General features: G+C 34.5%; 1 protein-coding gene across 1 annotated transcript in view; it reads right to left on the bottom strand.

The window, feature by feature from the left end:
* LOC118183538 (venom factor-like) overlaps positions 1-25,637 on the bottom strand; it is a 337,533-nt gene that overhangs the window by 260,749 nt on the left and 51,147 nt on the right. The window contains exon 5 of the mRNA XM_085818275.1: positions 19,098-19,232. Coding sequence (XP_085674401.1) covers positions 19,098-19,232 — 135 coding nt within the window. The remainder of the gene's footprint in view (positions 1-19,097; positions 19,233-25,637) is intronic.

Raw genomic sequence — 25,637 nt, 5'->3', positions numbered from 1 at the left:
TTTCAAAGTAGCAGTCAAAAGGAATGGACTGCTCGTAACACCAAAAAGAACACGATTAAATCTGTAAACTTGAATTTTAGCATTTTCTTCCAACAGAAAACGAACTGCATCTCTGTCCTTTTCGGCTAATAAAATTTGTAGGGAAGCTTTCTCTATGTCTGAAGTAAAGGCGACTTTGTTTAATCTGAAATTAACAAGAATGTCGAATATGTTCGAATTCAGGTTTGGCCCTGACCACAGGCAATCATTTAGACTTAAATGCTTAAATTTATGACTGGAACTTGCATCAAATACTATTCTCATTTTTGTAGTTGCACTTTCCTTTCTAAAAACTGGTTGATGTGGCAAATAGAACACAGGTTTATCAACAGGTTCCTTAGGACATCTAACTTTCTCTATAATATTATTATTTTCATAGTCTTTTAAAGTTTCAATATACTGCAAATGAAGATTTGGATCTTTTTGAAGTCTACGCATAAGTAAATTAAGTCTGTTTTTAGCAACGATGAAGTTATTATTGAGCTCTCCCCAATCTCTTTTCCACGGTAATTGAACCTCATACCGGTTATCTTTAAAACGAACAGTTTTTTCAAATGTTTCTAAAGATTGATCTATCTCATTTTCAAAGGGATCATCTTTAATTCCTATAGACTCAAGTTGCCAAAATTTTTTAATTTCATTTTCTATATCACTATAATTATTAATTAATCCACAGTGAACCGTTCGCGTATTTTTAATATCTGAACTTAAAATGCTGCCAGTGGCTATAAAGCCAAAAACAGAATTTTGAAATCTTAGCTCTGAATTGGGTACTTCAACTTGACCGAATTTTAAGATCTGATAAAACACCTCTGCGCCTAATAATGCATCAATTTTTCCTCTTTTTATAAAAGTTTGGATCAGCAAACTTAATGTTTTGAGGAAAATGTTCAGTCGGAACTTCTATATTATTGATTGGTATGGAGTCCGAGATTTTAGGCACGCACAAAAGTTCTAAACTCATTTCAAAATTAATACCGTTTGAAATAGAAGCACATACTTTAGAATTAATATTTATTCTCGTGTTATTTAATCCAGAAACCGCAACAGATATTTTTCCTCTTTTAATCCCTAACGAATTAGCACATTCAATCGTTAAGAATGACGTCATCGAACATACATCACACAAAGCGCGAACTGATTTTAATTCACCGTAACAATCTCTGATTAAAATATTCGCAGTAGAAAGTAAAACATTTTTGGTCTGACGCATTCCGTTTACAGCTGTGCCGGCGAAAATACTTTCTTTATTGGTAGAAGAAGAGTCATAAACAATTTTTCAGCATTCGGATTTAGACTGACTGTCGTCTTCTCCCACCCTACTTCCGGCTTTGAAATATGAGCACTTTCGGATTTATTTTGTTTTTCATTTTCGAAATGTAATAGCGTTGAATGCTTTCTTGAACGTTTTTGACATCGATAATTAGACGAACACGTTCGAACGGAATGGTTTTTCAAACAATTAAAACAAAGCTTATTTGTTTTCACGAATTCACACCTGTCATTGACAGAAAGATGTATAAATTCCGGACACTTATATAATTAATGGAATTCTTCACCACGGCACTTTATGCATTTCAAATTTATGTTTTTCGTATTAGAAGTGGATATCATACTCGTAAGTTTTTTATGTGGAGAATTATTACTCTTTTTTACCTCCTTTATTTTACTATTTTGAAGCGTTCTCGCTTGGCTTTGTAAAAACGAAAGTAATTGTTCAATCGTACAAAATTCTTCCGAGTTTTTTAATTCCTTTTCCCACCAGTATCGAGTCGATTTATCAAGCTTATCCACTATCAAATATACAATCATTATTTCCGATAAGTTTTCTACTTTGTAGTTTAAAATATTTAAAGTTCGAATACATTCGTTCGTTACATCAATTAAATTTAGAATAGAACTAGATGTCTCGCTAATACTCGGCTGATTCAAAAGCTTTTTTATTATAGCATTTAAAAGCTCACGTTTATTCGAATACCTATCTTCTAAAAGTTTCCAAGCTATATCGAAATTTGTATCCGAAATAGAAATAGACTGTATTACTCTCAGAGCTTCGTCCTTACAACTAGCTTTTAAATTTTGCAATCTCATTGCATTACTCGAAATAGATTTGTTTTCTATTATACTAGCTTTAAACATATCTTTAAGCATTATCCAATTCTCTATTTTACCATTGAATGTTGTTACCGATAGCGTCGGTAACTTAACATCCGAAAACACATTTGAATTATTATTACTCGGCACAGGAGAAACAGAATGTTCAGAATTCATCTTATTTTTTACTACTGCTAATTTACGTTTAATCATCAATAGCAACTCATCAACAATATCATCTGTATCTTCTTTATCCTCAACATATTTATCCAATTCTTCGGGTTTACATGCTTCAAAAATTGCATAAAATACAGATTTAAGTTCGTTAGAAATTTCATTAGTTTTGGTTTCAAATAGCTGCAACGCAACTGAATCTGAAACATCTAATGACGAAACAACTTTATCTTTATGCCTCGTCAGTGAACTTTTTAACACTCTTTTTCTAGTTTTTAGAGCTTCCATATTTATTACAGTTATACTCTTCGAATTTAATAGTGATTAAAATGGGAGAGCTCACCTTCGATTCTCGACGGACCACTTGAACTGTACTCAGGAGCTGGTTGACTTTCTATTTAATAACAAAGATTATCACCAGAAAGATATTTACTTTATTATGTATTTATTAATCATTTTGTTGTTGTAGAGGAACGATCTGCCTCCAAAACATTTTAAATTCTCAATCACAAAGTTGTAAGATCTGTTACAGCAAGTACACAAAAGAAAAGAATACTCAATTCAAATTACGTAGGTCGAGAGTATAACGCGTTAGCAGCGCCTCCTGTCGGCAACTCTTAATCACTACTGAACAAAGTCTTTTACATTTGCGCAAGAGTTTATTTAAAATTTGCACGTATATCGATTACATTCAGTATTTTCTTGACGAAACAAACAAGACATTGTCGCAAAGTATTTTTCTTTCGGTTCCGACGATGGTTTCTGGTGTATTTTCCCTCATGTCCATGGAAAGTCTCCTTGGAGATTCTTCTTTTTTCTAATGCCAGATATTGATGGTATTGGTTCTTCTGAGTCTTGATCAACTTTTGGTGGAATTTCATCAGTGAGCCAATGGACAGATATGAGTTTCAAAATTTTCTGTACCTTACTTTCTTTTCTTTCACGGAATTACAAATAACAAATGAGTTTAATAATGTGCAGTTTATAAAGTACTTAGCAACTCGTTTTGTTCATATGATTGTTTACCTCAGAATGGAGTAATGTGATAGATATTGGTCGGCCTGATCAACGCCTTTCATGTACTTATTATAAGTAAATCACCGTGTTAGGTTTCATTATTTTTCCCTTGTGTTTCTGTCAATTATGACTTCCTTTCATTTTAGATGAATGTATTGTCGATATGAGAAACACTGTTTTCTTTGATTGCTATACTTTACTAAAATATCTCTTCTTCTTCTGAAGGCCATTTCTCCTCTTTTAAAAAAATGGTTTTTAGGCAAACCGGAAATCCTCTGTTTTTTCGAATAGTGCTAAAATATAATTTTATTTTGTAAAAGCGTTTCTCCACGTTACTCTAATAATTATTCATATAGATATGGTGTCACAAGTCTGTATAAGGTCATAAAACTCTGAATTTTTTCTACTAATCACTTTCTTGAGCCCAATATATTTCAAAATGGCACATGTAGCCTGTAGTAATTCGCCCAGTATAGAAACTGAAATTCCATATTTTACAAACATATTTTTTTGTAAACTCTAAAAAAATTACTTCCTCCTTCAAAGTATTATACCTTCATTGAAGACAACTGCTGAATAGTCTTGTAAACATTTATAAACTTGGGAACAAAGTAATTCAGTAGTGATCTGAATTTCGAAAGCCTGTCTGATCCATCAGCCAAATCTTTATTATTATTAAAGTGCCAGGCTTTCCATGACATACGAAATCTGTATCTTATCATTATTTTCGGACAAATTAGAGTTTCTATACGCGAATTGAGTGCTCCAGTAATCCTCTTTTCCGTCCTTACGTATTTGTTCCATAAGAAGAATAAGACCTAAAAATTTCTTCATGTCTTGAGTTGTAATATGTCTTTCCATTTAAGGGCTTTCTTGGAAGTTGTGATTTTGTTAAGAATGGGTCAATATTAATTAAAGGGTTAAGAATGGGTCTGGGTCATAATCTCGACAGCCGAAATCCCGACAAGCCAGAATCCCGACTGTCCAAAACCCCGACAGGGCCGAAATCCCGACAACCCAAAGTCCTGACACGGTCGAAATCCCGACAGATTCAAAATCCCGACAAGCCAGAATCCCGACAGGGTCAGAATTCCGAGTGTCCAGAATCCTCACAGGATCGAGATCCCGACTGTCCAAAATCCTGACAAGTTAATATCTAAATACAAACACTCAATTTAGCTTAATAAAATACAATTTTTAACTAACTATTACATATTACTAATTAAAAGTTTAAATAAAAAAATCATAAAAATTATGTCATTACTTAAAATAATTTTTAACAAATTGAAATGACCGTTAAAATTTGAAATGAAGATTTATAAAATTCTTTTTATTAAGAAAAAGAAAACATCACTTAATGCAAACGACATATTTACAGTGACACATTGTGAGCGATAGCACGAAGATATTCCATCACAGGTCGATTATCACGATCGTCCACAACAGTCATAATTCTCCTTTCTCTGTCATCATCTACCTTCCTACGTTTTGGTTGTTGTTCTCCGCGAAGAATGCATTCAACTTGGTATTCCACATGCTCCTGTTCTTTTTGAAATCCTTCTATGATGTTATAAACGCCAACATGGCCCGTCCAATTAAGGTCTCCCATCTTCTATGCCAATCCTCGACAGCATTTTGAGTGCGCGGAGCATTTATAGCTGCCTTTTCTAGATCACTAATGATTCTAGATGGCCTCAGTTCAATATTAGTTTCTTCAGAGAAATCAAATAAATCTTGGAATAATCTTTTGTAATTTTCTTCAGATTTGCTAGTCATCAAAGCATATACTAGTTGCAGCTGTGGAAGTATGTTAAGGGGTCATTAGGCCTTATTGGGATTTCGCCCGTGTCGGTATTTTGACCCTGTCGGGATATTGGACAATCGGGATTTTGACCCTGTCGGGATTTTGGCTTGTCGGGATTCCGTCTGTTGGGATTCTGGCTTGTCGGGATTTCGGCTGTCGGGATTATGTCCGGATACCGTTAAGAATACCTATTTAACTCCTCTACAAAGAATGTAAAAAAATCATGATTAACAAATAAAGCTACAAAAATCCGCTGTACTATCCGGAACGTTTTCTTAGCTACCTAAAAACTCTTTCAAGACTGGTATTTTGACTGACAACCATTCTTCTTGAGAATCAAAACCATCCGAATACGGGCTTGAAATTCTTCGTCGGATAATAGTCCTCGGACGAATATCGTCATTAACAGAATCATCATCGATAACTCCGTCCTCGCAATTCGACAAGCTAATCTACACACAATTCTTCATCCTCACATTCTATTTTATCATTATCGAATCCTTAGAAATTTGCTGTAAAAAAAACTCAAATTAGGCTGGAAACACACGAGGGCTAAATAGACGCTCCTAGCGACGAAGTTCAATTATGCGCACTACTTGTGGACAACGTACGAGCAGCGTGCGCTTGGCGAAATTGTCGGCTGTATAGCGTGCGTACGCCGCTCAAATTCCCAGATTTATGTCAATGCATAGCTGGAAGCTATGTTCGTTGTAGCATAAAAGCATCAGCAAAACTCATTCATAGGAATGCAATTTTGCAACGCGCGTTTTAACGTTGAAATATGCAGGAGTCTAGTGTTCGTGTGTGCTCCACCTTATTGTAAAAACATTACAAAAGTTCACCCATAACAATATTATAACAATAATTCGTAAAAAACGACTTTTGTCCTTACTTGTGCTCGACTACCAATTTGCACAAAATGACTTTAGTTACATCCCGCGCAAGATGTGTTAAAAACCAACTCTCTCACTCTGTACCCTGATTTCTTTTCTTCCAATATACATACAACCCGAAGTCAATATACATTCACAACTGGCAGAAATGTTCATGTGTAATGAATAAGAAAGCCACCCTTCTTAACGGAATTTTATGTTCGTGTAAAGTTAAGAGAGTTAAAGACTAGCATGAGTCAACTTCTCAGGTAATGTTCATATTGTTACGGATTATGTATTTAGTTAGCTATTTTTGTACAATTATAATTAAAGTTGTTTTATTCCCCGTGCAATGCAGCACGAGACATATTTTAAGAGAAAGCTACGTCCTAAAATTAAAAATACAAGAGCACGTACATTTAACATTGAATAAAAGTTTATCTCGATAATATATATTTACTTTTGAATAAATGTAATTCACCACTGTGTTAGCTGTAACCGTAATTATACTTTTTTTGCTTTCCGGAAATTTCTAGAACTGTCTCGTGCGGCCGTTTCAAAAAGCTATAAAAGCCAGCGAGAGAACATCTCAGCTCAGTTGTTCTTCTTACTTAGCTGCTGCAATTTTGTTCATCGGATTAGCTTTTTCTGCCCTGTGGATTGCGTTATATTCCAACGTTTTTAGTAGTTTTAAGGATATCTACCGATTATGTTGAGCAATATTGTGATATTGTACGAATACCTCTGAGGAAAAATTCCACCATTTTATTTTATTTCTTTTAGTACGAATAAATTTTATTAACTTTTTATCGGACATGTGCATGCAATCTATTACGAACCCGTACGCACGTAACACTTTTTGTTGTCACAAGAGGGATTTTAGTGCCAATAACAAGAGCGATGGAGGAACAGTTAGGCAGTTGGTGGCATGATATGCTGCATTTAAAGCAGGAATGAAAGCAGACCAAGAAGAGATAAAAGAGGGCCAACAATCCCTTAAAGAAAAGATGGAAGCTTGTCAAGAATCATTTAAAGGAGACATGGAAGCCGTTCAAGTAAAGACTGGAGCAGGTCAAGAGAAAAAAAAAAAAAAGAAATTACCTTTATAACAGAAAACAAGTTTCAGGTTATAGAAGGCGTAATAGACGCTGTTGAAAATAAAGTTGGTCACCTTGAAGAAAGAGTTTCTTCTGTGAAAGAACAAATCGAAGGAAGAGTTTCAGCCGTCAAGCAACAAATCGAAGAACAAATTAAAGAAAGAGTTTCTGTCGTGCAAGGACAAATCGAACAACAAATTAAAGACAGGGATTCTGCTGTCGTCAGCAAAGAAGTTGACACATTAAAGCGATGCATAGCGACAGTAGGAAGCAATTCTGAGGGCTTTAAATTTTTATTGGTGCCTACTCGTCCGTCTCTGAAGCTATCCACATATGATGGGAAGACCTCTTGGCAAGTATGTAAGATACATTCTACAATGACGGACGCAAATGGATGGCCTGTCATCTCACCGCTTCTCTGATAGCAGACGCTGCGGATATCCTTCAGATTTTCCCCGAAAACAAAGGGCTAGATTTCGAAGCTCTATCCTGCGCGATGGAGCTGAGATTTGGCGAAAAGTCTTTAAAAGCTTCAATTAAAATCCAGTCAAGACAGAACACGGGAATACTCCAGGAGCTCGCCACTGATGTAGAAAGGCTGTCCCACATTCCTTTTCGGAGTGCCCGAGAGAAACAAGAGAAGCCCTTTCCACCGACGGCTTCCGGGATTCTGAAATACAGAAAGCACTGCGAACGGCGGATGTGAAGGACTTAAAAACTGTTCTGGTTACGCCATGAAATTTCATGCAGCCCAGCAAGCAACTCGTACTGTCTGCCAATCAGTCAGAGCTGTGCAAGTCCACGAGCCAGTAGATTAAGTGATGGCTCGTTTAGATGATTTATCCAGACAATTCAATGCTTTCATTAAGTGTAGGTGTGAGAATAAACTGGCTATAAAGTGTTGGAAATTTGGCACTGAAGGCCACATACGATGAAATTGCAGAACACCTCAGGTCACGGAAAATAAAACAGATGATCGTACGAGACAAGTCAACGCCTTGAAACCGAACAGAAGTGAAAAGAAATCAATTCCAAAGTGATGGAGTTGCTGTGTTGTAGGCCACATACGAAGGAACTCCAGAAAACTACAGAGCACGGAAAATAAGACAGACGATTTAAACAGAAAATTTAAATGACGGGAGGTGTAAAAGAAGTGACAAGAAACGAAAGTGCTGGAATTGCGGAGCTAGAGGCCACGTACGAAGGACATGTAGAACATCCCAGGACATGAAAAATAAGACCATTACCCAGCAACGACGCAAGTAATAAATTAATGACAATATCGTGGAGCGGAGTTTGAACGATAGTGAAAAACTCTGTTTTAAAGATTTCTGCAGTGAGTGGCAACAGTAATGGACTATCCATCAATGGGCATATCAATGGAGGTCCATGCGGTCCATGCGATATGATCATTGACACAGGAGCTAATGTTACCATCATTCGGAAAGATTTAGCTCCACAATTTCAAGATAAACTCATTTGGACGCCATCCTATGTTACTCTAACCGACATAGATGAGAACTTGTGAGCATCATGCTTGGAAGTACCGCCTACCACCACACGGCATATGTGGCAGATATTACAAATCCTTGCATACTCGGATTGGACTTTTTATGAAATACAATTTTTCCTTGGACTTCAACAAACTGCTTCCAGTATCAGAGGACATAAGTATTCATCATCAGAAGGGATCCTACCTGGAAACGCCAACGCCTTGCCTGAAAGACCCTGCTCAGAAGGATGCCGAGATCATACTAGGGTCGAACGAGACTACTGGCTGTTCTCCATCTCAGATGCTCTTCGGTCGTGACCTTCGTCTGCCTTATGACCTCTTGTTTGGTCGTCCTCTCTATGCCTCTTCATCGCCTGAGAAATACATCCAAGATATCCATGCCTGTTTTGTAGTGGTGCAGTTTTTCATGAGAGCTAGTCAACTTGGCGACGGAAAAGATGAAGACCCGGTACGATACGACAGCTGCTGGACATCGATTCAACGGAGGAGATAAGATATGCTTGTGGAATCCGATTCGACGAAAAGGATTCTGATGTAAACTGCAGTGACCTCGGGATGGTCTTTACACAGTCCTAAACAGGCTGCACTACGTCGTAGTTCGGATCCGTAAGTCATCAAACTCTAAAGTCGTTCATTACGACAGGCTGGCTCTTTACTGTGGCCATAGTATATAGTGTATATAATGTAACTAGTTTAAGACCATGGTCCTTTTTTGTTTCTAAATTTATATAGTATTTGATTTGTTTTATGTTACCTATTTCAAGTATTATTTTTTTGTTTGTTATTGTAATGTAATGTTTGTTATTAGATTGATGCCTTAGTTGTAAGTTTGGCTTCCTGTCCAGGGATTGTACTGCCCGGGATTTACAGTTCTTGGGAAGGGGGCAGTTTTACGGATTTTGTATTTAGTTAGCTATTTTTAGTAGAATTATAATTAAAATTGTTTTATTTCCCCGTGCAATGCAGTACAAGACATATTTTAATAGAAAGCCACACTGGAAAATTAAAAATATAAGAGCACGTGCGTTTAACATTGAATAAAAGTTTATCTCTGTAACTTATATTTAATTTTGAATAAATGTAATTCTATACTACGTTAGCTGTAACCGTAATTATACTCTTTTTGCTTTCCAGAAATTGCTGGAACTGTCTCGCGTGGCCGATTCTATAAGCTGTAAAAGCCAGCGAGAGAACATTTCAGCTCAGTTGTTGTTCTTTACGTAGCTGCTCTAATTTTGTTCATCGGATTAGCTTTCTCTGCGCTGTGGATTGCGTTGTATTCTAACGTTTTTAGTGGTTTAAAAGACAGCTACTGATTATGTTGCACGATATTGTGATATTGTGAGAATATCTCTGAGGAAAAAATTCCAGCATTTTGTGTTATTTCTTGTGATAAAAATAACTTTTGTTAACGTTTTATGGGACTTGTGCATTCAATCTATTACCAACCCGTACGCACGCAACAATATGCGTCTTCTTAGCGCGCGCAGGCAACTTCGTTCCATCTGCAACTCTTGCGTCTGACAGTGAATCTTGGGACGCCTCTTAAATAACGTAAAAATTTTAAATAAGTAACAGACGAAATTACAGCGTCACGTGCAAAGCAAGAAAAATGAACGTTTATATTATAAATAGAATGTGTCGAAACGCTTTCGTTTTTTTTCCTCTGTTTGTATTGTCTTTTCTTTATCTATTTTCAGAGACATAGTGTAAAAATATTTGGTAATTGTAAAATTATTATAATAAGTTAAAGAAATACCAAAACTGCTATGATTTTTGGCGACCCCCTGCTGCAGGTCCCGCGACCCCCTTGAGTGTCGCGACCCACAGTTTAAGAAACCTTGCTCTGGTCCATTCAGATTCAGAGTATTGTTCATATAACATACAAAATGTGTTTTTCTTTACCAAGTCATATATATCTAGCTGGTATTTGATATCAGTATATTTAAGGGGATTAGCTAAGACCTTGTTACAATTCATTGGTTTGTTTTCATCTTTTTCCTGTAATAATTTCTCACAAGCCTCTAAGGGAGACATTTGGGTCTTCATAGTACTTGGTTTGCATTCGTTCATCCAATACGCTCTATGCGATGATTTCATTTTAACAAATGTACAAATTGTTTGTTTCTTGATTTCAGTAGCAATTGGTGGGTTGGAAGTATAGCTTTGTATAGCTGTAATCAGGGTAGTCTTCACCGCCCCTGTGGTAATTCGAACAGCTTTGCTTTGGGCTCTTTCCAAAGAGTTAGTTTTCCCTTGTGTGGTAGAGATTAACACCTCACTTCCATATTTGAAAATAAGTTTAATGTAAGTGTTGTAAATTTTATTTAGGGTAGTCTGTGAGCTTCCCCATTTGGTACCGGCCAGTCTTTTCAAATTTGAGGATCTTTTCTCTACTTTTTCTATAACAGCATTCGCATGATAAGTAAAGTTTAATTTGTTGTCCAGCACTACACCTAGATATGTGGTACTAATGCTTTTTTGAAGGGAAGCGTTGTCTATTTTTAATTCAAAGTCTGTGTCTCAGAGAGAAGAACTGGTAAATTGTTTTGGTTTTATTTATAATCATATTGTTTTCTTTGGACCAGGTCTGCAGGACTTCAAGTGCATTATTCATTATAAATTCAAGTTTTTTTCCTTTGGTCATCGTATTTTCTGGAATTTTCTGCTTCTATCCAAATAATAACATTGTCTGCCGAACATACAAGCATTAATACCTTTAACGCTTTTTAACTTGGTTACCGCATTATTTATATAAATGTTAAAGAGTGTAAAGCTGCTAACTGCTTCTTGAAGTAGACCTAATTTACTTCGTTTATAATTTGATTCCTGCTCCATCTGGTTATTGTGTAGTAGGCTTCCTGGAAATCAACAAAGACAGCCAAAGAGCTTCTCCTTGAATTGAAACCGGTTTTAATTTTGTGAGCCAATTTCAAAACTAAATTAGTAGTTGACATGTCTTTTCGGAAACCAGTCTGTTCTTCTGCCAAAATCTCGTTTGATTACAGATAAAACCTTACTCTTGCAGTTATCATTCTTTCAAATGTCTTGACTATTATGGAAGTCAGTGAGATTGGTTGGTACGATTCTGTATCTCCAGGTATATAAAGAAATGTCTTGACTATAATGGAAGTCACTGAGATTGGTTGGTACGATTCTGTATCTCCAGGTATATAAAAAATATAAAGGGGAACATTATGATGAGGCAGAATTGTTATATATTTTTCTATATGCAGATGGTCTTCTGTTGGGACAGAAAACGATGATAGTCTTTTATTTGTCGAGAACTGCGGTGGACATTCTGAAAGGTGCATCTTCGTAAAATGAACAGCAATTCTGGAATTTTTAATTAATAGTGGATTTAAAACGGAATAGATATTGAGGAACATAGTTTAAATAAAAACTTTTCAAAAGTTCTAGGCTTGAAGTGGGATGCAGATCAAAACAATTTAAGTTTAGATGTAACACAATTCAGGGAATCATTTAATGAACAGAAAATAGCAAACTCATTTTACAAACTGCAGCCAAATTTTATGACCCAATTGGATTAATTCCTACGTATGAAATTATGTTTATGATACAAGAACTGTGGGAATATGGTTATGATCGGAATTTCGAGGTATTTGATGAGCTAAGAAGGAAATTCTTGACATGGTATTCTGAAATCGAGGAACTCTTTAAGATTAATAGTCCTAGAAGATACTTCTCGAGTATTTCAGCAATAAATGCAGAATATATAATCCTAATTGTGTTCCCCGACGCCAGTATCAAAGGATACAGTAGTATAGCCTACCTTCAAACTCACACGACTTTACACTATCTAAAGCAGAGTATATCTATACTATCTAAAGAAGACATACTTTGCAAGGACAAGGAGACATCTAAAGCAGAGTAGCTCCTCGAAAGAAGCTTGCGCTTCCTCTCTTGGAGTTGATGACAGCTACTATTGCTGCAAGAATAGCTGATTATCTGAAAACACTCTTTAATATCAATGAACGCAATATTAATTGCTTTAGTTACTCTCAAATAGTGCTTCACTGGATAAATAGCTCTGCCAATAATTGGAAGCCTCTCGTAAAAAAAAATATCGTGTTAGAGATATGCAGAATTTAATCTCCCCTTCTCAATGGCAATTTTTCAAAGGAATTGAAAATCCTGCAGACGTTGTATCATGAAGTGCAAGGTTGATAGATCACATGGACGATAAATTTTGGTTTCGTGGTGACTTCAGTAATCATAGGTTTCTTGGAATAAACTCAAACGTGTAATGACATGGTGTCTTAGATTTATGAAAATACCAATTTTTCAACATTAAAATTTGAAGGAGTTTTAAGAAATCCTGAACTTAATAGAGCTTTAGATACTATTGTGCGCTTAGTCCAGAAAAGTGAATTTAAAGTCGAAATCCTGGCATTAACAGTAGAGGAAAATATCAGTTGCAACATCAGAATTATCTCCTTGAATTTTTTTGTGGATAACGAAAATATTCTTTGCGTTGGAAATAGGCTAGGAAACGCAAACATACCTGAAAATCAAAAGCATCAGGTAATTTTTCCTAAGGAACGCTATGTCACTGAATTAACAGCTAGGCATTTTCATGAAGTTCATCTTCATAATAGAACATCTCTTACAATCTCAACTATCCGACATAAATATTGGATAATTAACTATAGCGACGAAGTACGCAAAGTTATTAGAAACGCCTAAAATGCTTCAAAAATCGTACAAATACTGCATCTCAAATAAAGGCCGATCTTCCAGCATCTCGAGTTGTGCCAAACAGAGTTTTTTTTTTCCAAAGTAGGCCTTGATTATGCTGGGTCATTCCTTTTGAAATCCTACAAAGGGAAGAGGAGTGAGCCGACCAAGTGCTATGCATGTCTGTTCATATGTTTCGCCACTAAAGCAGTACACTTGGAGGCTGTGAGTGATCTCTTTTGAGAAGCCTTTTTAGTATCATTAAAAATGTTCATGCCCGTCTGGCAAACCGCAGGAGATATTTTCTGATCAAGAGACTAGCTTTTTTGGTGCAGATTGTGAATCAAAAGGGGTTATTCAATCAACTTCATCATCTGAAAAGTTACAAAACCAATCAGCACAAGAAAGCATTGTTTGGAAATTCAGTGCTCTCTCTGCTCCCCATTTCGGGTACCTATGGGAGGATGGTATTTAGAAAACGAAAAATCACTTAAAACGAACAACTGGAGCCCACCTGCTCACGTCTGAAGAATTTCTCACTTTGATAACTCAAGTTTAAGCTTGCTTGATTTCCAGATCTATAGTGACAATCTCTACTGATCCCAATGACTTAATTCCTTTGACGCCTAGTCACATCTTTATTGGGACTGCACTCACAACCATTCCTGAACCAAATGTGATCAATGATAAGGTAATGCCTGTTGAACGTTGGAAACTGATTCACAACTTTCGTCTCATTTGCAAGGACGTCCAAAATGGCAAAAAGACAAACCAAATTTCTTGGTACTTGTGGAAGATGGTAATTTACCAGCTTTAAGTTTGCGCTCAGGTAGAGTGATTAAACTCAATCCAGGAGTTGATGGAAAAGTGCGAGTTCCAGACATGAAAGCTATGAATCGTGTACTTAAAGGCTCTGTCAGCAAACTTTCACCGTTGCCACGTTGTCAATATGAAAATTAATGACTCTAATATTTTATTCTTAATTTTATAATTATAATTAATTGTTTAATTTTAGTTTTGTGTCCAAGTATCGTAAGTATTTTAATAATTTTCTCTTTCAGCCTGCGGTAATTTTGAAATTCATGTCTTAACATTAAATTTTAACGCGTCACTCAATATTTTTTGACAATCTTCTTTACTAGTATTACATATTATACAATGGTTGTAAATTTGAAACATCTGATGAGCAAGTGCTCATCGCAGGCTAGCATGTTCTGAATTAATGAGTTACTATAAGTCGCGTTGTTGCTCCAAACGAATTTCTAGTATCACAGGAGTTGAATCATGCAACTCTTTGTAACAGACGCTAATGCTTGAAGCATCAACACTTAATATGTCAACGTTTATGTATCACTAACCATTGTTCAGTGTTGGCTTCCGTCCAAATGTGAATGCCTACTGCGGGCTGTGTTATATCCTAGTAATAATACAGTATGTGAACTCTGAAAAATTTATTGAAATAAGAACAACACACAGACGACATTCAACCACCTCTCTGGTTACGATGAAGTAATACAAGATCTCTCATTAGTGCACACCAAAAGGAGAAGAAGACGTAAGTTTTTATTTCAAAGTTTATGTAAAAATAATATTGATAAAAAGTGGACTTATTCACTATGGCTTCTGAAATTATTATGCAGCATATTCAGAAGCTTATTCCATTTAAATTTATACAAACGAGAAAATGTCAAAAAATGAGCTTAACCACATTGGCTTCTGAGCGATCCCCCCCCTCATATATATATCTACCAAATAACATGTAAAGAATGTTCCGTCGCATATATAGGTCAAACAAAAACCCTCTCAACCTCAGAATTAATAACCATAGATCTCATATAAAAAATTTTAAAAATAACAACACAAATCTCACAAAAGATAGGCAACGTACTGCTATTCTTGAGCATTTTCATATACATAATTTTGATAACATTGAAATTAGTGTGCTAGATGTTGTACCGGACACTTAAATTAAGACTGTTTAAGGAATCCATTTACATACTTCAAAAAAGGTCACTTTATCCTTACGGACTTAATGCCTATTTAAGTAATACCACCAATAAGCATTCAGAAGTTTCTATGTATGGACAATTCAGATTTTTTAGCAATATTATTACCAGAGGATCATGAGGAGGTAATTCTAATAACAAAAATTTTCTTTCAACACAAGATCTGAAATTAATTATTAAAAATCTAAATTCCTTCCTAGAAAATAAAGCGTTCGCAAAAAATTCTATAAAACTTCTTCATACCTTTAAGAATATTACCTTATGGAATCTTATTAAAATACTTGATCAACAATCTCAATGTTTCCAAATAGTCAAAGATCTGATAATAGACTTTTGCAATTTTAAACTAAAGAATAGTAATTTTTTTCAGAAAAAAATTTTTTGTACAATACAACTCAAGCACCCTTCTTACAATCAGTTAAAATTTCCAAGCATATTTAAAAAATATCAACACTTGCTACCTGACCAACAACTTCAAATTAAGCCCTGTTTTAAATTTGAAAAGACCTTAGGTCAGCTTGTTATCAACCACCACAATATTAAAGGAGATAGTATATGTCATTGCCAACTTCCTATCTACAATAAATATGTAGATCCTTATCACCAACATATTGTTACTGGAGATTTCAATATCATTGAAGATAGACAATTGCGAGACCTTATGCAACTTGGCACTAAATTTCGTCATACTTTCAGTATTAATAAGCACTTTAGCCTTAAACAATTCAATAATGATCTTGATAAATTTATCATTTTAGCTAGTAATAAATCCAATTTACCTACTACTACTTTTCTTGAATGGAAAGCTGCACTAATTAAAGAATTTCAGGTTATGCTTTTTAAGTTACCCAATTTCAATTATTTACACAATAAAAAGCATCTAGAAATTCTTATTCAGAAACAGCAAGATAACTTTATCACCACAAAGATTGACAAAGCTAGCAACAATTTTAGTGTTATTTGAAAAAAGTTTTATTTCGACTTTCTAATAATGAATTGAATAACACTTGCACCTACCAAAAGATTACTACCAGCACTAAGATTCTTCTCAATAAATTTAATGCACTACATAAAAAACTTAAAATCCTTCCCCGGGAAATATAATAACAGATTGGCAAATCTATATGCACTACCAAAATTTCACAAGACTCCGATCAAATTTAGGTTCATTGCCAATAGTGCCAAAAGTTATCTTAAAGAAATAGATTATCTCTTTGCGCAAAAACTAGTTTAATACATGGCCTTATTAATAGTTATGATTTTAAAGATCTACATTGCAACTGGATGATTTCAAGTAACGAACAAGTTCTAAATACTTTAAATACACTTAAAATAGAACATATCCAATGCTACGAGTTTGAAAACCTCTATACTACTTTAACACTTGAAGAAATTCATAAAAGTTTACTTGCTCTTCCTGAATTATTTCCACAAATTTCTACAATAATGAATACTGAAAAATGGCAACTTTTTCTTTCATGCGTACTTTTCAATAATTTTATTCAATTTAACAACAACATCTTAAAACAAATACAGGGAATTCCAATGATAGCTAATCTTTCAAGTTCTGTCTGCAAATTATTCCTTTTTACAAAAGAATTAACTTTTATACGTTCACTCATTAAGGAAGATCATAAATTTTACGAACACATCTTTCGATATATTGATGATGTAATAGCCTTCAACAATTTCAACAAGATAGAAAATGCTAATATCTACCCTTCATGCCTAAAACTTAATACTACAAATACCGTGCAACATAATATAGTCTACCTTGATTTGCATATTATAGATTACAATTTTTTAAAAGTCTATGACAAAAGAAGAGAATTCAACTTTTCAACACTTAAATTAACCAACTGGAATTCCAATATTTCTAAAAGAGTCATCCTCAACGCAATTTACTCACAGCTGCTTAGAATTAAAAGAATCTGCAATACAGCAAAACACCTTGAAGAAGAAATATTATACTTCGTGACAATTTTGAAAAATAACCTCATTCCTCAAAAAATAATTTAAAATACTTTAAAAAAAGCTGGCATTAGCATTACCAATTTTTAGATTTTTTGAGTTAGATAATGAAATTTTATACTTAAAGCCCAATGGAACGGTATAAAGTGGATGGCTGATTCTGAAGATCTAATGTATAAATGTACAGATAATTCTTGTCACAACGTCTTTTTTCCTCTTAAAATTTGACACAATACTTTTAATACTATTTTTAAATAGCTTTTAAAAATACTTTGATGGCCAATTCTATTCTGTTCTTAACTAACGGGCGGTTTTCGTTTCTGGCAGCTTGAAAGCCTTCTAGCTTGAAGAATTACGACTTTAATTAACAAATTACTATTTTTTTCATTATTTCTCTTATTTAAGAAGCCATTTTAGGTATTTTTTTGCTGAATTAGCCATTTTCACTTTTACCCAGTCCATTTTCCTCAAACTACTATGACAAGACGCCATTTTGATCTTTTTCCACATTTTTCAACGCCTTTCACCCCCCTTTTGCTATGAGTCAGGTTGCCGCCAACGGACAGTCACTTGGCATTGGCTATTGCCCAGTGACATTGTTTTTCCCCCTTTCTACGTCATCCGACAAGTTGGAGGGCAATGGAAGCGCTTGGGGGTTTGCAAGCGCTTTTCGAGTTTCCACGTCACCAAAGAAGACGGCTTTGTTCCAGGTCTGATTTTTATAATTTTTTCTCTAAAAGTTTTTCTAGGTCTTGGCAAGATCCATGCTGCTTGTCGTCTTATTTGTTATTTTTTCCTTTTGGATTTAAATATAATTTACGGTTCCTTTGCAAGTTTTAATTCTTTAAGCTCGCAGGTCCAACCCATAAGTTCTTGTATATTTTGACTAATAGCATACCGCTATTTATTTATTTATTTTTTCTGTACATCGGAATTGCCTTTCCATTTTTTACACCTTACTGTTTTAATATATGCGGACGCGTCGAGAAATTGGAACAGAGAATTGAGACTAACGTTTTTTGACATAGTTTATTTAATTCATTAAAAATTTGTCGTACAAAGTTTCAATTGTCTGTTCCGGCGAAACGCGTAATGGAGTTGGCTTGGTTCGAAGTTCATTTTTAAAAAATTTCCCTTGAAAAGCCAAAATGAACTTCGAATTGGGCTAATTAACCATTTACCGCTTCTTAATTTTAATATATTTTTTTTTATTTTACCTTGATCAGTTGATTAGTATTTTACTGTGTTTTATAATCTACTTTTTTCGTTTAGCATTTAGCCTACTATCTTTATTCTACCTCGTTCAACTGATTTGTTTTTTTTTACTGTGTTAAAAATTACCTAATTTGTTTAGCATATAGCTTTTTTATTAATTTAACTTGTAAATATTCAAATATTTTTTCTCCTCTTTCACACATTTCATAGCAACCAAATATGCTTATGTTGGAGTTTTCACGGAACCACAGTTTTCGGTAACTTTTTGGCGTGCTTACTAAAATTTATCTTCTAATTTTCTTTAATTTTGCAGCACAATGTGCAAAATTTTGACCAATATTGGTCTTTTTTCGTTTGTTCTTACAACCTTACTTATAATTATATATATATTTGTAATAACTATTTCAGTTAGCTGTCCACGTAAGTGGCTAGTCTTATAAAACAAAAGAACGAAATTACAATACAAAAGTATGATAAATTTCTGAGGGACAGGTAAATAAATGTATTGTTAAATAAGCACAAACGGAATCCATTCAATATATGCAATTTGGAAAGATTAAGAATTAAAATTACAATTCATAGAAAAATATCTCGTACCTCATTCTCAAATTTCACAGTTGCTGACCACGTCCCAAATATAGCATGAGTTGGAAATATGTATTTATGACTAGTGAAAGCAGTCCTAGGTTTTTTATTATACGTTGTTTCTTCGACAACAATATTTTGAGGATTCTGAAAGAAACAAAAAATAACTTACATTTAATATGAAATATATTGTTAAAAAACGTGGATAATAATTTTATTAATGCAAAAAATTTAAGCATTTAGTTTCTATTATAATACTTAGGGTTTTTAATTATATTTAAATTACTTGCGTTACTTAAGTTTTTAAAATAATGCATTACATATATGCATTGCGAATTGCAAATTTTACGCCTACAAAAATAAAAAAAACTTAAGAAGTATCATAAGCTAACTGTAAAATATGAAATGCATAATGATCAGTGGCCTGTCGTCAGTGGACTACAATAGGGGTTCCCAAAGGAATCATTATCAACACCCTGGAGGTCAATGAAATTTTAAAGGCGTCTACGATGATCAAAAGGGGTCCATAGCTGAATATGTACGGGTAGTTAATTGATCTGCAAAATGCAGATTCTATTGATTACAAAAAAATTATTAATACTGTAAAACCGATCATGAATTATTTATTGATGGAGAGTTAGACCATAAAATAAGGAAGAAATCACATAAAATAACGATGAGTAAAAAAATATTCAATACAATTTAATAATCGATAATATTTTTAAATATGCACATATTTCATGCAAAAAGTGCAATAGAAAAAAACAAGAGCACACGAAAACACAAACAAAGAAGTGCGGAGAACGCAAAACTTCCTCAGATTAGAATATATATTGTTTTATATAAGCCACTTGTAAAATTAAAAAAAAAAAAAAAAAAGGATTTTAATGTTTGCTTCCAAGATACTGAAAATTTGAACTTACCAGTATGACTCACAGAACTACGATGTATTTGATCTTAATTATGATGCAAGAAGTGTTGACTGCACTCAAAGAGGATGTTCAAGAGCAAATCTGATTCGAAACACTTGTGTACGTTAGATTTAAAAATTTAAAAGTCGTACGAGAGGAATATCTCAGAATAATAGTTACCCGAACCAACATTATTGACTTTTCTCCTTTCTTACCTTTGGAAGCAGGCTTAAGTGAAGTTAATAATTCATGACAGAAAGCAAGAAACATGTCAAATATTCAGGAATGAGATGATTTAAGAATTAAATTAAGCAAATTCATGCGAAGTACTTAAAAACATGCATTAACACATCAAGCGCTGCCATTACATTTTTAAAAATCGAGTTTATTTATATTTCTAAAATTTGATTTGTTCATATTCTTAGTCTAATTGTTACATTTGAGTTATTTATATGCAATTATTTACACTCATGTCCATAAATTAAGGATAATGCAAAATCAGGCAAAGGAAGAGTTAGAAGCAAAACAAATTTCACTTATTTGTAAAGCTTATTTATTAAACAAAAGGTAAAGAGCAAAAAAAGATGCTATATGTTGGATATTATTAAAAATTATTAATCGAGCTTGTATTGTTGTGAATATTTACTCGCAGTTATTATCTGTGTCTAATTATTTAGTTTTATACTAAGGATGTAGTACCTTACTTAGTACTATTTGTACTAAACGTTTGCACTGAGCACAATATGTACATATTTTTTTTAATTTTTTTACCTTACCAAGGAGCACTGTACCTTAAGTATATACAAACAGGTATTATGCTTAATAATGTATGTTACGGAAATCAGTCCGCGCTCATATTTTATCGTATTTTTTAATTCACTTAGTACCTTACAAGGTATTTCTCCAGCCTTCTTGGCATTCCTTCGTGGTGTGGGGGTCTGCACACTGGGTGCGTATTCCAGAGGTCCGCGTTTCGATTCCCGGCGAAGGCGTTGCTAAGTTTTCAGTCTCTCTTGCCGGCTTCCAAAAAATACCTAATGTCTCTACAGTGGCGCCCGAAATAAAAGGGTGTTTGATGACGATTCTCCTCACCCAGGATTTGGCGATTGTGTCCCCTAAAACGGCCTTCGCAAAGATGCAAGTCGCCCTTTAAAAGGGGGAGTATATAAGGTATTTCTCCCGCCTTTCTTAGCATGCCTTCGTGGTGTGGTGGTCTGCACGCTGGTCGCGTATTCCAGGGGTCCGCGGTTTGATTCCCGGAGAAGGCGTTGCTAATTTTTCAATCTCTCTTGCCTGCTTCCAGAACAAATAATGTCAACAACTAATGTCTCTACAACCTAACATGACATTTTCTATGTTAATGCAATTCTTGGAGTTCAGCACTCATTTAATGTATTTGTAATTACTATTAGTGCATAATATGGATATAAGAGTCTGCAATATTGCCAGTATAACTTGCTGTTAGTTTTTGCACGATATAAACCCAACGTGTATAAATGCACAGTTTTATTAACCTACTTTGTAATTTGTTTTGTTTCATGATTTATAATGTATAAGTATTTGTTCAGATTTTATCTTTACATCTATATGTATATCTATACTCTATTATATTTGTATGCCTAACATATATCATAATAGTGAAAAGTAACTAAAAAATATATTGAACTTCAACAGCAAATCCCATAGGAATAAATCTTAAGCTCTCCATACAGCAGTACTCTGCATGGATCTCAAAAATGCGTTTGACTCCGTGTGGTGGCCTGGTATCCTTGAAGCCTAGCGCCACAGTAAATGCCCTCAAAACATATTCAAGCTAATAAATAGTTTCCTAACAAATGGAGCAACGATAATCATCAGCAACAACTGCATAGTAGAAAGAAGAATAATAAGGGGGGCGTCCACAGGGCTCTTGTCTAAGTGCAGACCTGTGAAACGTCACCTTCAATTATATCACCTTCTACAAATGGCCGGACCATACAAAATTCGTCGTCTTTGCCGACGATGTGTCATTTGTAACAAATGGGCATTCAAGAGACAGCCTAAAAAGAATAGTAATGAGATTCTCTCCACTTTATATTCTTTCACCGTCAATCAAAAACTAATAACTTCAGAGACCAAATCGGAAATTATTTTATTTCCAAAACCGTGCAAATCGCTACAAAGGCTTCCTTGCATTAAAATGAATAATACAAGAATCAAGATCTTAAAAGAAATAAAATTTCTTGGAATGAAAATTGACCAAAAGTTTTCTTGGATCCCACACCTGATGGACATTCGGAAGAAGACCCAGACTATTTCTAGAGCCCTCGCAAGGATGCAAGGCACAGCGTGAGACCTCAAGTCGAGGATGCAAAACATTCTTTATAAAACCGTGATCGAAAAAATAATCCTCTATGGGGGCATCAGCATGGACTCACCCCATGACAGTGAGAAAAAACACTCTTAGCTTCGATTCAACGCCCCTTCCTCTTACAAATAGCAAAAGCATACAGAACTACCTCAACGGCAGTACTCTGTGTATTAACAGGCATCCCACCCCTCCATCTGAAAGCAAAAGAAGATGCAGACTTTGCCACGTTATTCCACCTCGAAAAACATAGAAGATCAAGACCTGTGCCCCCTTGATTTCGAACAGCCTCTAAATCCTTACATAAGACACCCTGCAGTATATGCAAAACTCATATCTACAAAAGAAGAAACCATCATTGTATCTACATTTCCAATAGTGTACACAGATGGGTCAAAGATAAACGAAGAATTAAAATGCGCGTTCTTAACACTCCTCTCAGAACAAGAAACAACAGAAGGGAAGGGACATCTAAGAAACAACAACAGCGTTTTCCAAGCTGAGCTTTCAGCCATAAAGCATGCTATTCTATGGGCTCATCAAAGGCATTTAACATGCGTTACCACTACAGTGAAAACCAAGCGGCAGTTAAAGCTGTTGATGATGCAAAAAAACTAATTATGTGTAGTACAAGATATCTACGATTTAAAATCACAGCACAACAGGACGTCTATAAAAATAAAATGGGTAAAAGCGCATGTAGGAAAAGTCCAAAATGAAAGGGCAGATGCGCTTTCTAAGAATGCAGCTCAAGACCCATCTCTGCCTTCAATGTCCCATTCCCAAAATCGTACGCGAAACGTATTTTGAAAAAAATTACATTAAAGAAATGGCAAGCTGAATAGCAAAATGCTGAAGTCTACAAAAAAACCCACATATGATCTAATCTGAATGTAATTTCTTTATCAACATCTTTTTATCTGGACATGGTCCTTTCCCCACATACTACTTTGCACGAAATCTGAGAGATTCAGACAAGTGCTCATGTGGGGAAAATGGCTACCCACAGTACTATATCTTCAAGTGCCAGTTCACAAAAGAGCTACACTGCAAAGAAAGGTCACAAATTACGCCTAAGTACATTAAATGCTTACTAACGATCCCTCAATTACAACAAAAGATTTCCTTGATTATGAAGAAACATTTCTGATACAAAAGAGAAGACCTATGTCAAGATGGCTATCACGTCTGTATAAATACCACTTATTCCAGAACTTAAAAAAATAATGCAAGATTTCAGAAATATTGCAAATGCCTGAAACAGACTAAATATGATATGAATTGTTTTTACAGAATAATTACATCAAGAATTTGTACTGTATTAGGAGATGAGGTAAAATCTTACAATAATTAAATCATTAATTAAACAAAATAATTTAATATATAACGTAATTAGACATATTAATGTAAATATAAGTATTATATGATTTTTCTAATGTATATTTTCTGTAATTATGATACATTAATTTGCAGAAATAATGTAAGACTTCAGTAATGATGCCATTGTGTGTAACATGATAAAAAATGAAAGGAAATAATAAGATACCTTAGGATAATAATAAGATAGGAAATAATAAGATACCTTAGATTACCTTAGGAATACGACAGTCTACTAGGAGATGCACAAAACAAAATTCTTCACTAATTAGTTTCTTAAAAGGATGTTTAATGTAATTCGATGTAATTAGATATACTAATGTAAATGTATTGGTTGTGTGAAGTACAATGTACAATGAATGTTTTTATTATGTATGTTCGAAGTAATTATGTTATATTTATCTGCTATAATCCAATTTTTGTTAATCGATTAATTTCTTTGTAATAATTATATACCGTGTTTTTGTAATTGTATATACAATACGTAAATTTAGAATTAATGTAAAGTTTCCATGTAAGTGTCCTGTTAGGCTGGCATCTGATGCGGACCAACCGAACGCCCAGCGGGTACAGTAGTGCGGCGGAGCAATACCTGTAAAAGTCACTGACGAAGTTCTGATGCTCCGTCCACTTTTCCCATTCCCTCTCCCTGCAACATGGAGGTAGGAAGTAAGATGGAGTAGCCCTAAACAGGTTTCTCCCGTAACCTGCTCTGAAGCACTGACGATCCCTACGTGGTGACCAAAACATTGGGTCATTTACCATTAAGTTCAATGCGTTTTGACGCGATCGGATGTAAATATTTTGTAATTACGTCGTAAATATGCATATAAATGTATATATTTTCTTTTTCTACAACACTTCAGACTTCTAAGTATATGAAAACAACATACTTTTAAACAACATTTCATTCTGAATGGAATTAAATGCTATACTTTTCGCAGAACAGTTTTCTCAGAATGGTTTAATTTGAATGAAATATTTTCACAAGTTTTCGTTAATTACATTATAAAAAAAATTTAAGGTAATTCGATTTTATTCGGTTAAGGTACAAAAGTTCGTGGAGGACTTTCCAGTTCGAATAATTCTTGCTTAAATAGTTTTATAACGTATTTGTCAACAGGATTTCAATTTATGTTTACAATTCAATATTAAGGTTATTATATATTTAGATAACATTTATAATCATTATAAATTAGATACATTTAATAATTAGATTTCTTCACAGTTGTTTATAAATGAATAAATTCTTCATTTCAAATGCATTTACAAATAATTTAATGAATATTTATGTATTTTGTTAAAGGCAGATACATGCGTTTTGCAAGCACATGCATAAATACCCATACATATTTCACATTTTTCATTTCCGGCATGTGCAAATCTTCTGGTGACCCCATCTGGTGACCGAAATTTCGAAGCAGTGCTTCACTTCTAGTGCCGGTTGGCCACTCCTTCCTTTCTTACCTCCATGCCCTGCAAGCAGCAGCAACTTTGCAGTGTTCAAGATAAGTGACCATCAACTTTTTCCCCCTTAGTCTCAACAGTCCCCACCATGCACTTTCTTTACATGTTCTGGTTCTTCTTTCAGTGCTCCTCACTTAGCGTAGTCAATTCCCGAAGGACACAGTACTAAGCTGCAGATTTTATTTTAATTTTTAATGTATTATTTCATTGGCGGAATCCAACAGGATGAAAAGCACCTAAACCAGTGGGCCAGCTGTTCTGTCGATGGTGGAAAGAAAATAAAGTTTGTTTTTAGCTTTAAACATCAATTTTTTAATGATCCAAATCTGTTTATCCATGTCATCATATGATTTACAATTTCGTCTCTGTACATAATATTTATTTTGTGTGATGCATAAATGCATTTGCTGCTTCATGTGCAGTTTGGTGTTATTCAAAACTTTAGTTTTC

This window comes from Stegodyphus dumicola, chromosome 6, assembly GCF_044657685.1.
Source record: "Stegodyphus dumicola isolate Sdum_Otavi_A_Nest chromosome 6, ASM4465768v1".
In the NCBI taxonomy this organism is placed as follows: Eukaryota; Metazoa; Arthropoda; class Arachnida; order Araneae; family Eresidae; genus Stegodyphus; species Stegodyphus dumicola.
This window is presented reverse-complemented; position numbering and strand designations above follow the sequence as displayed.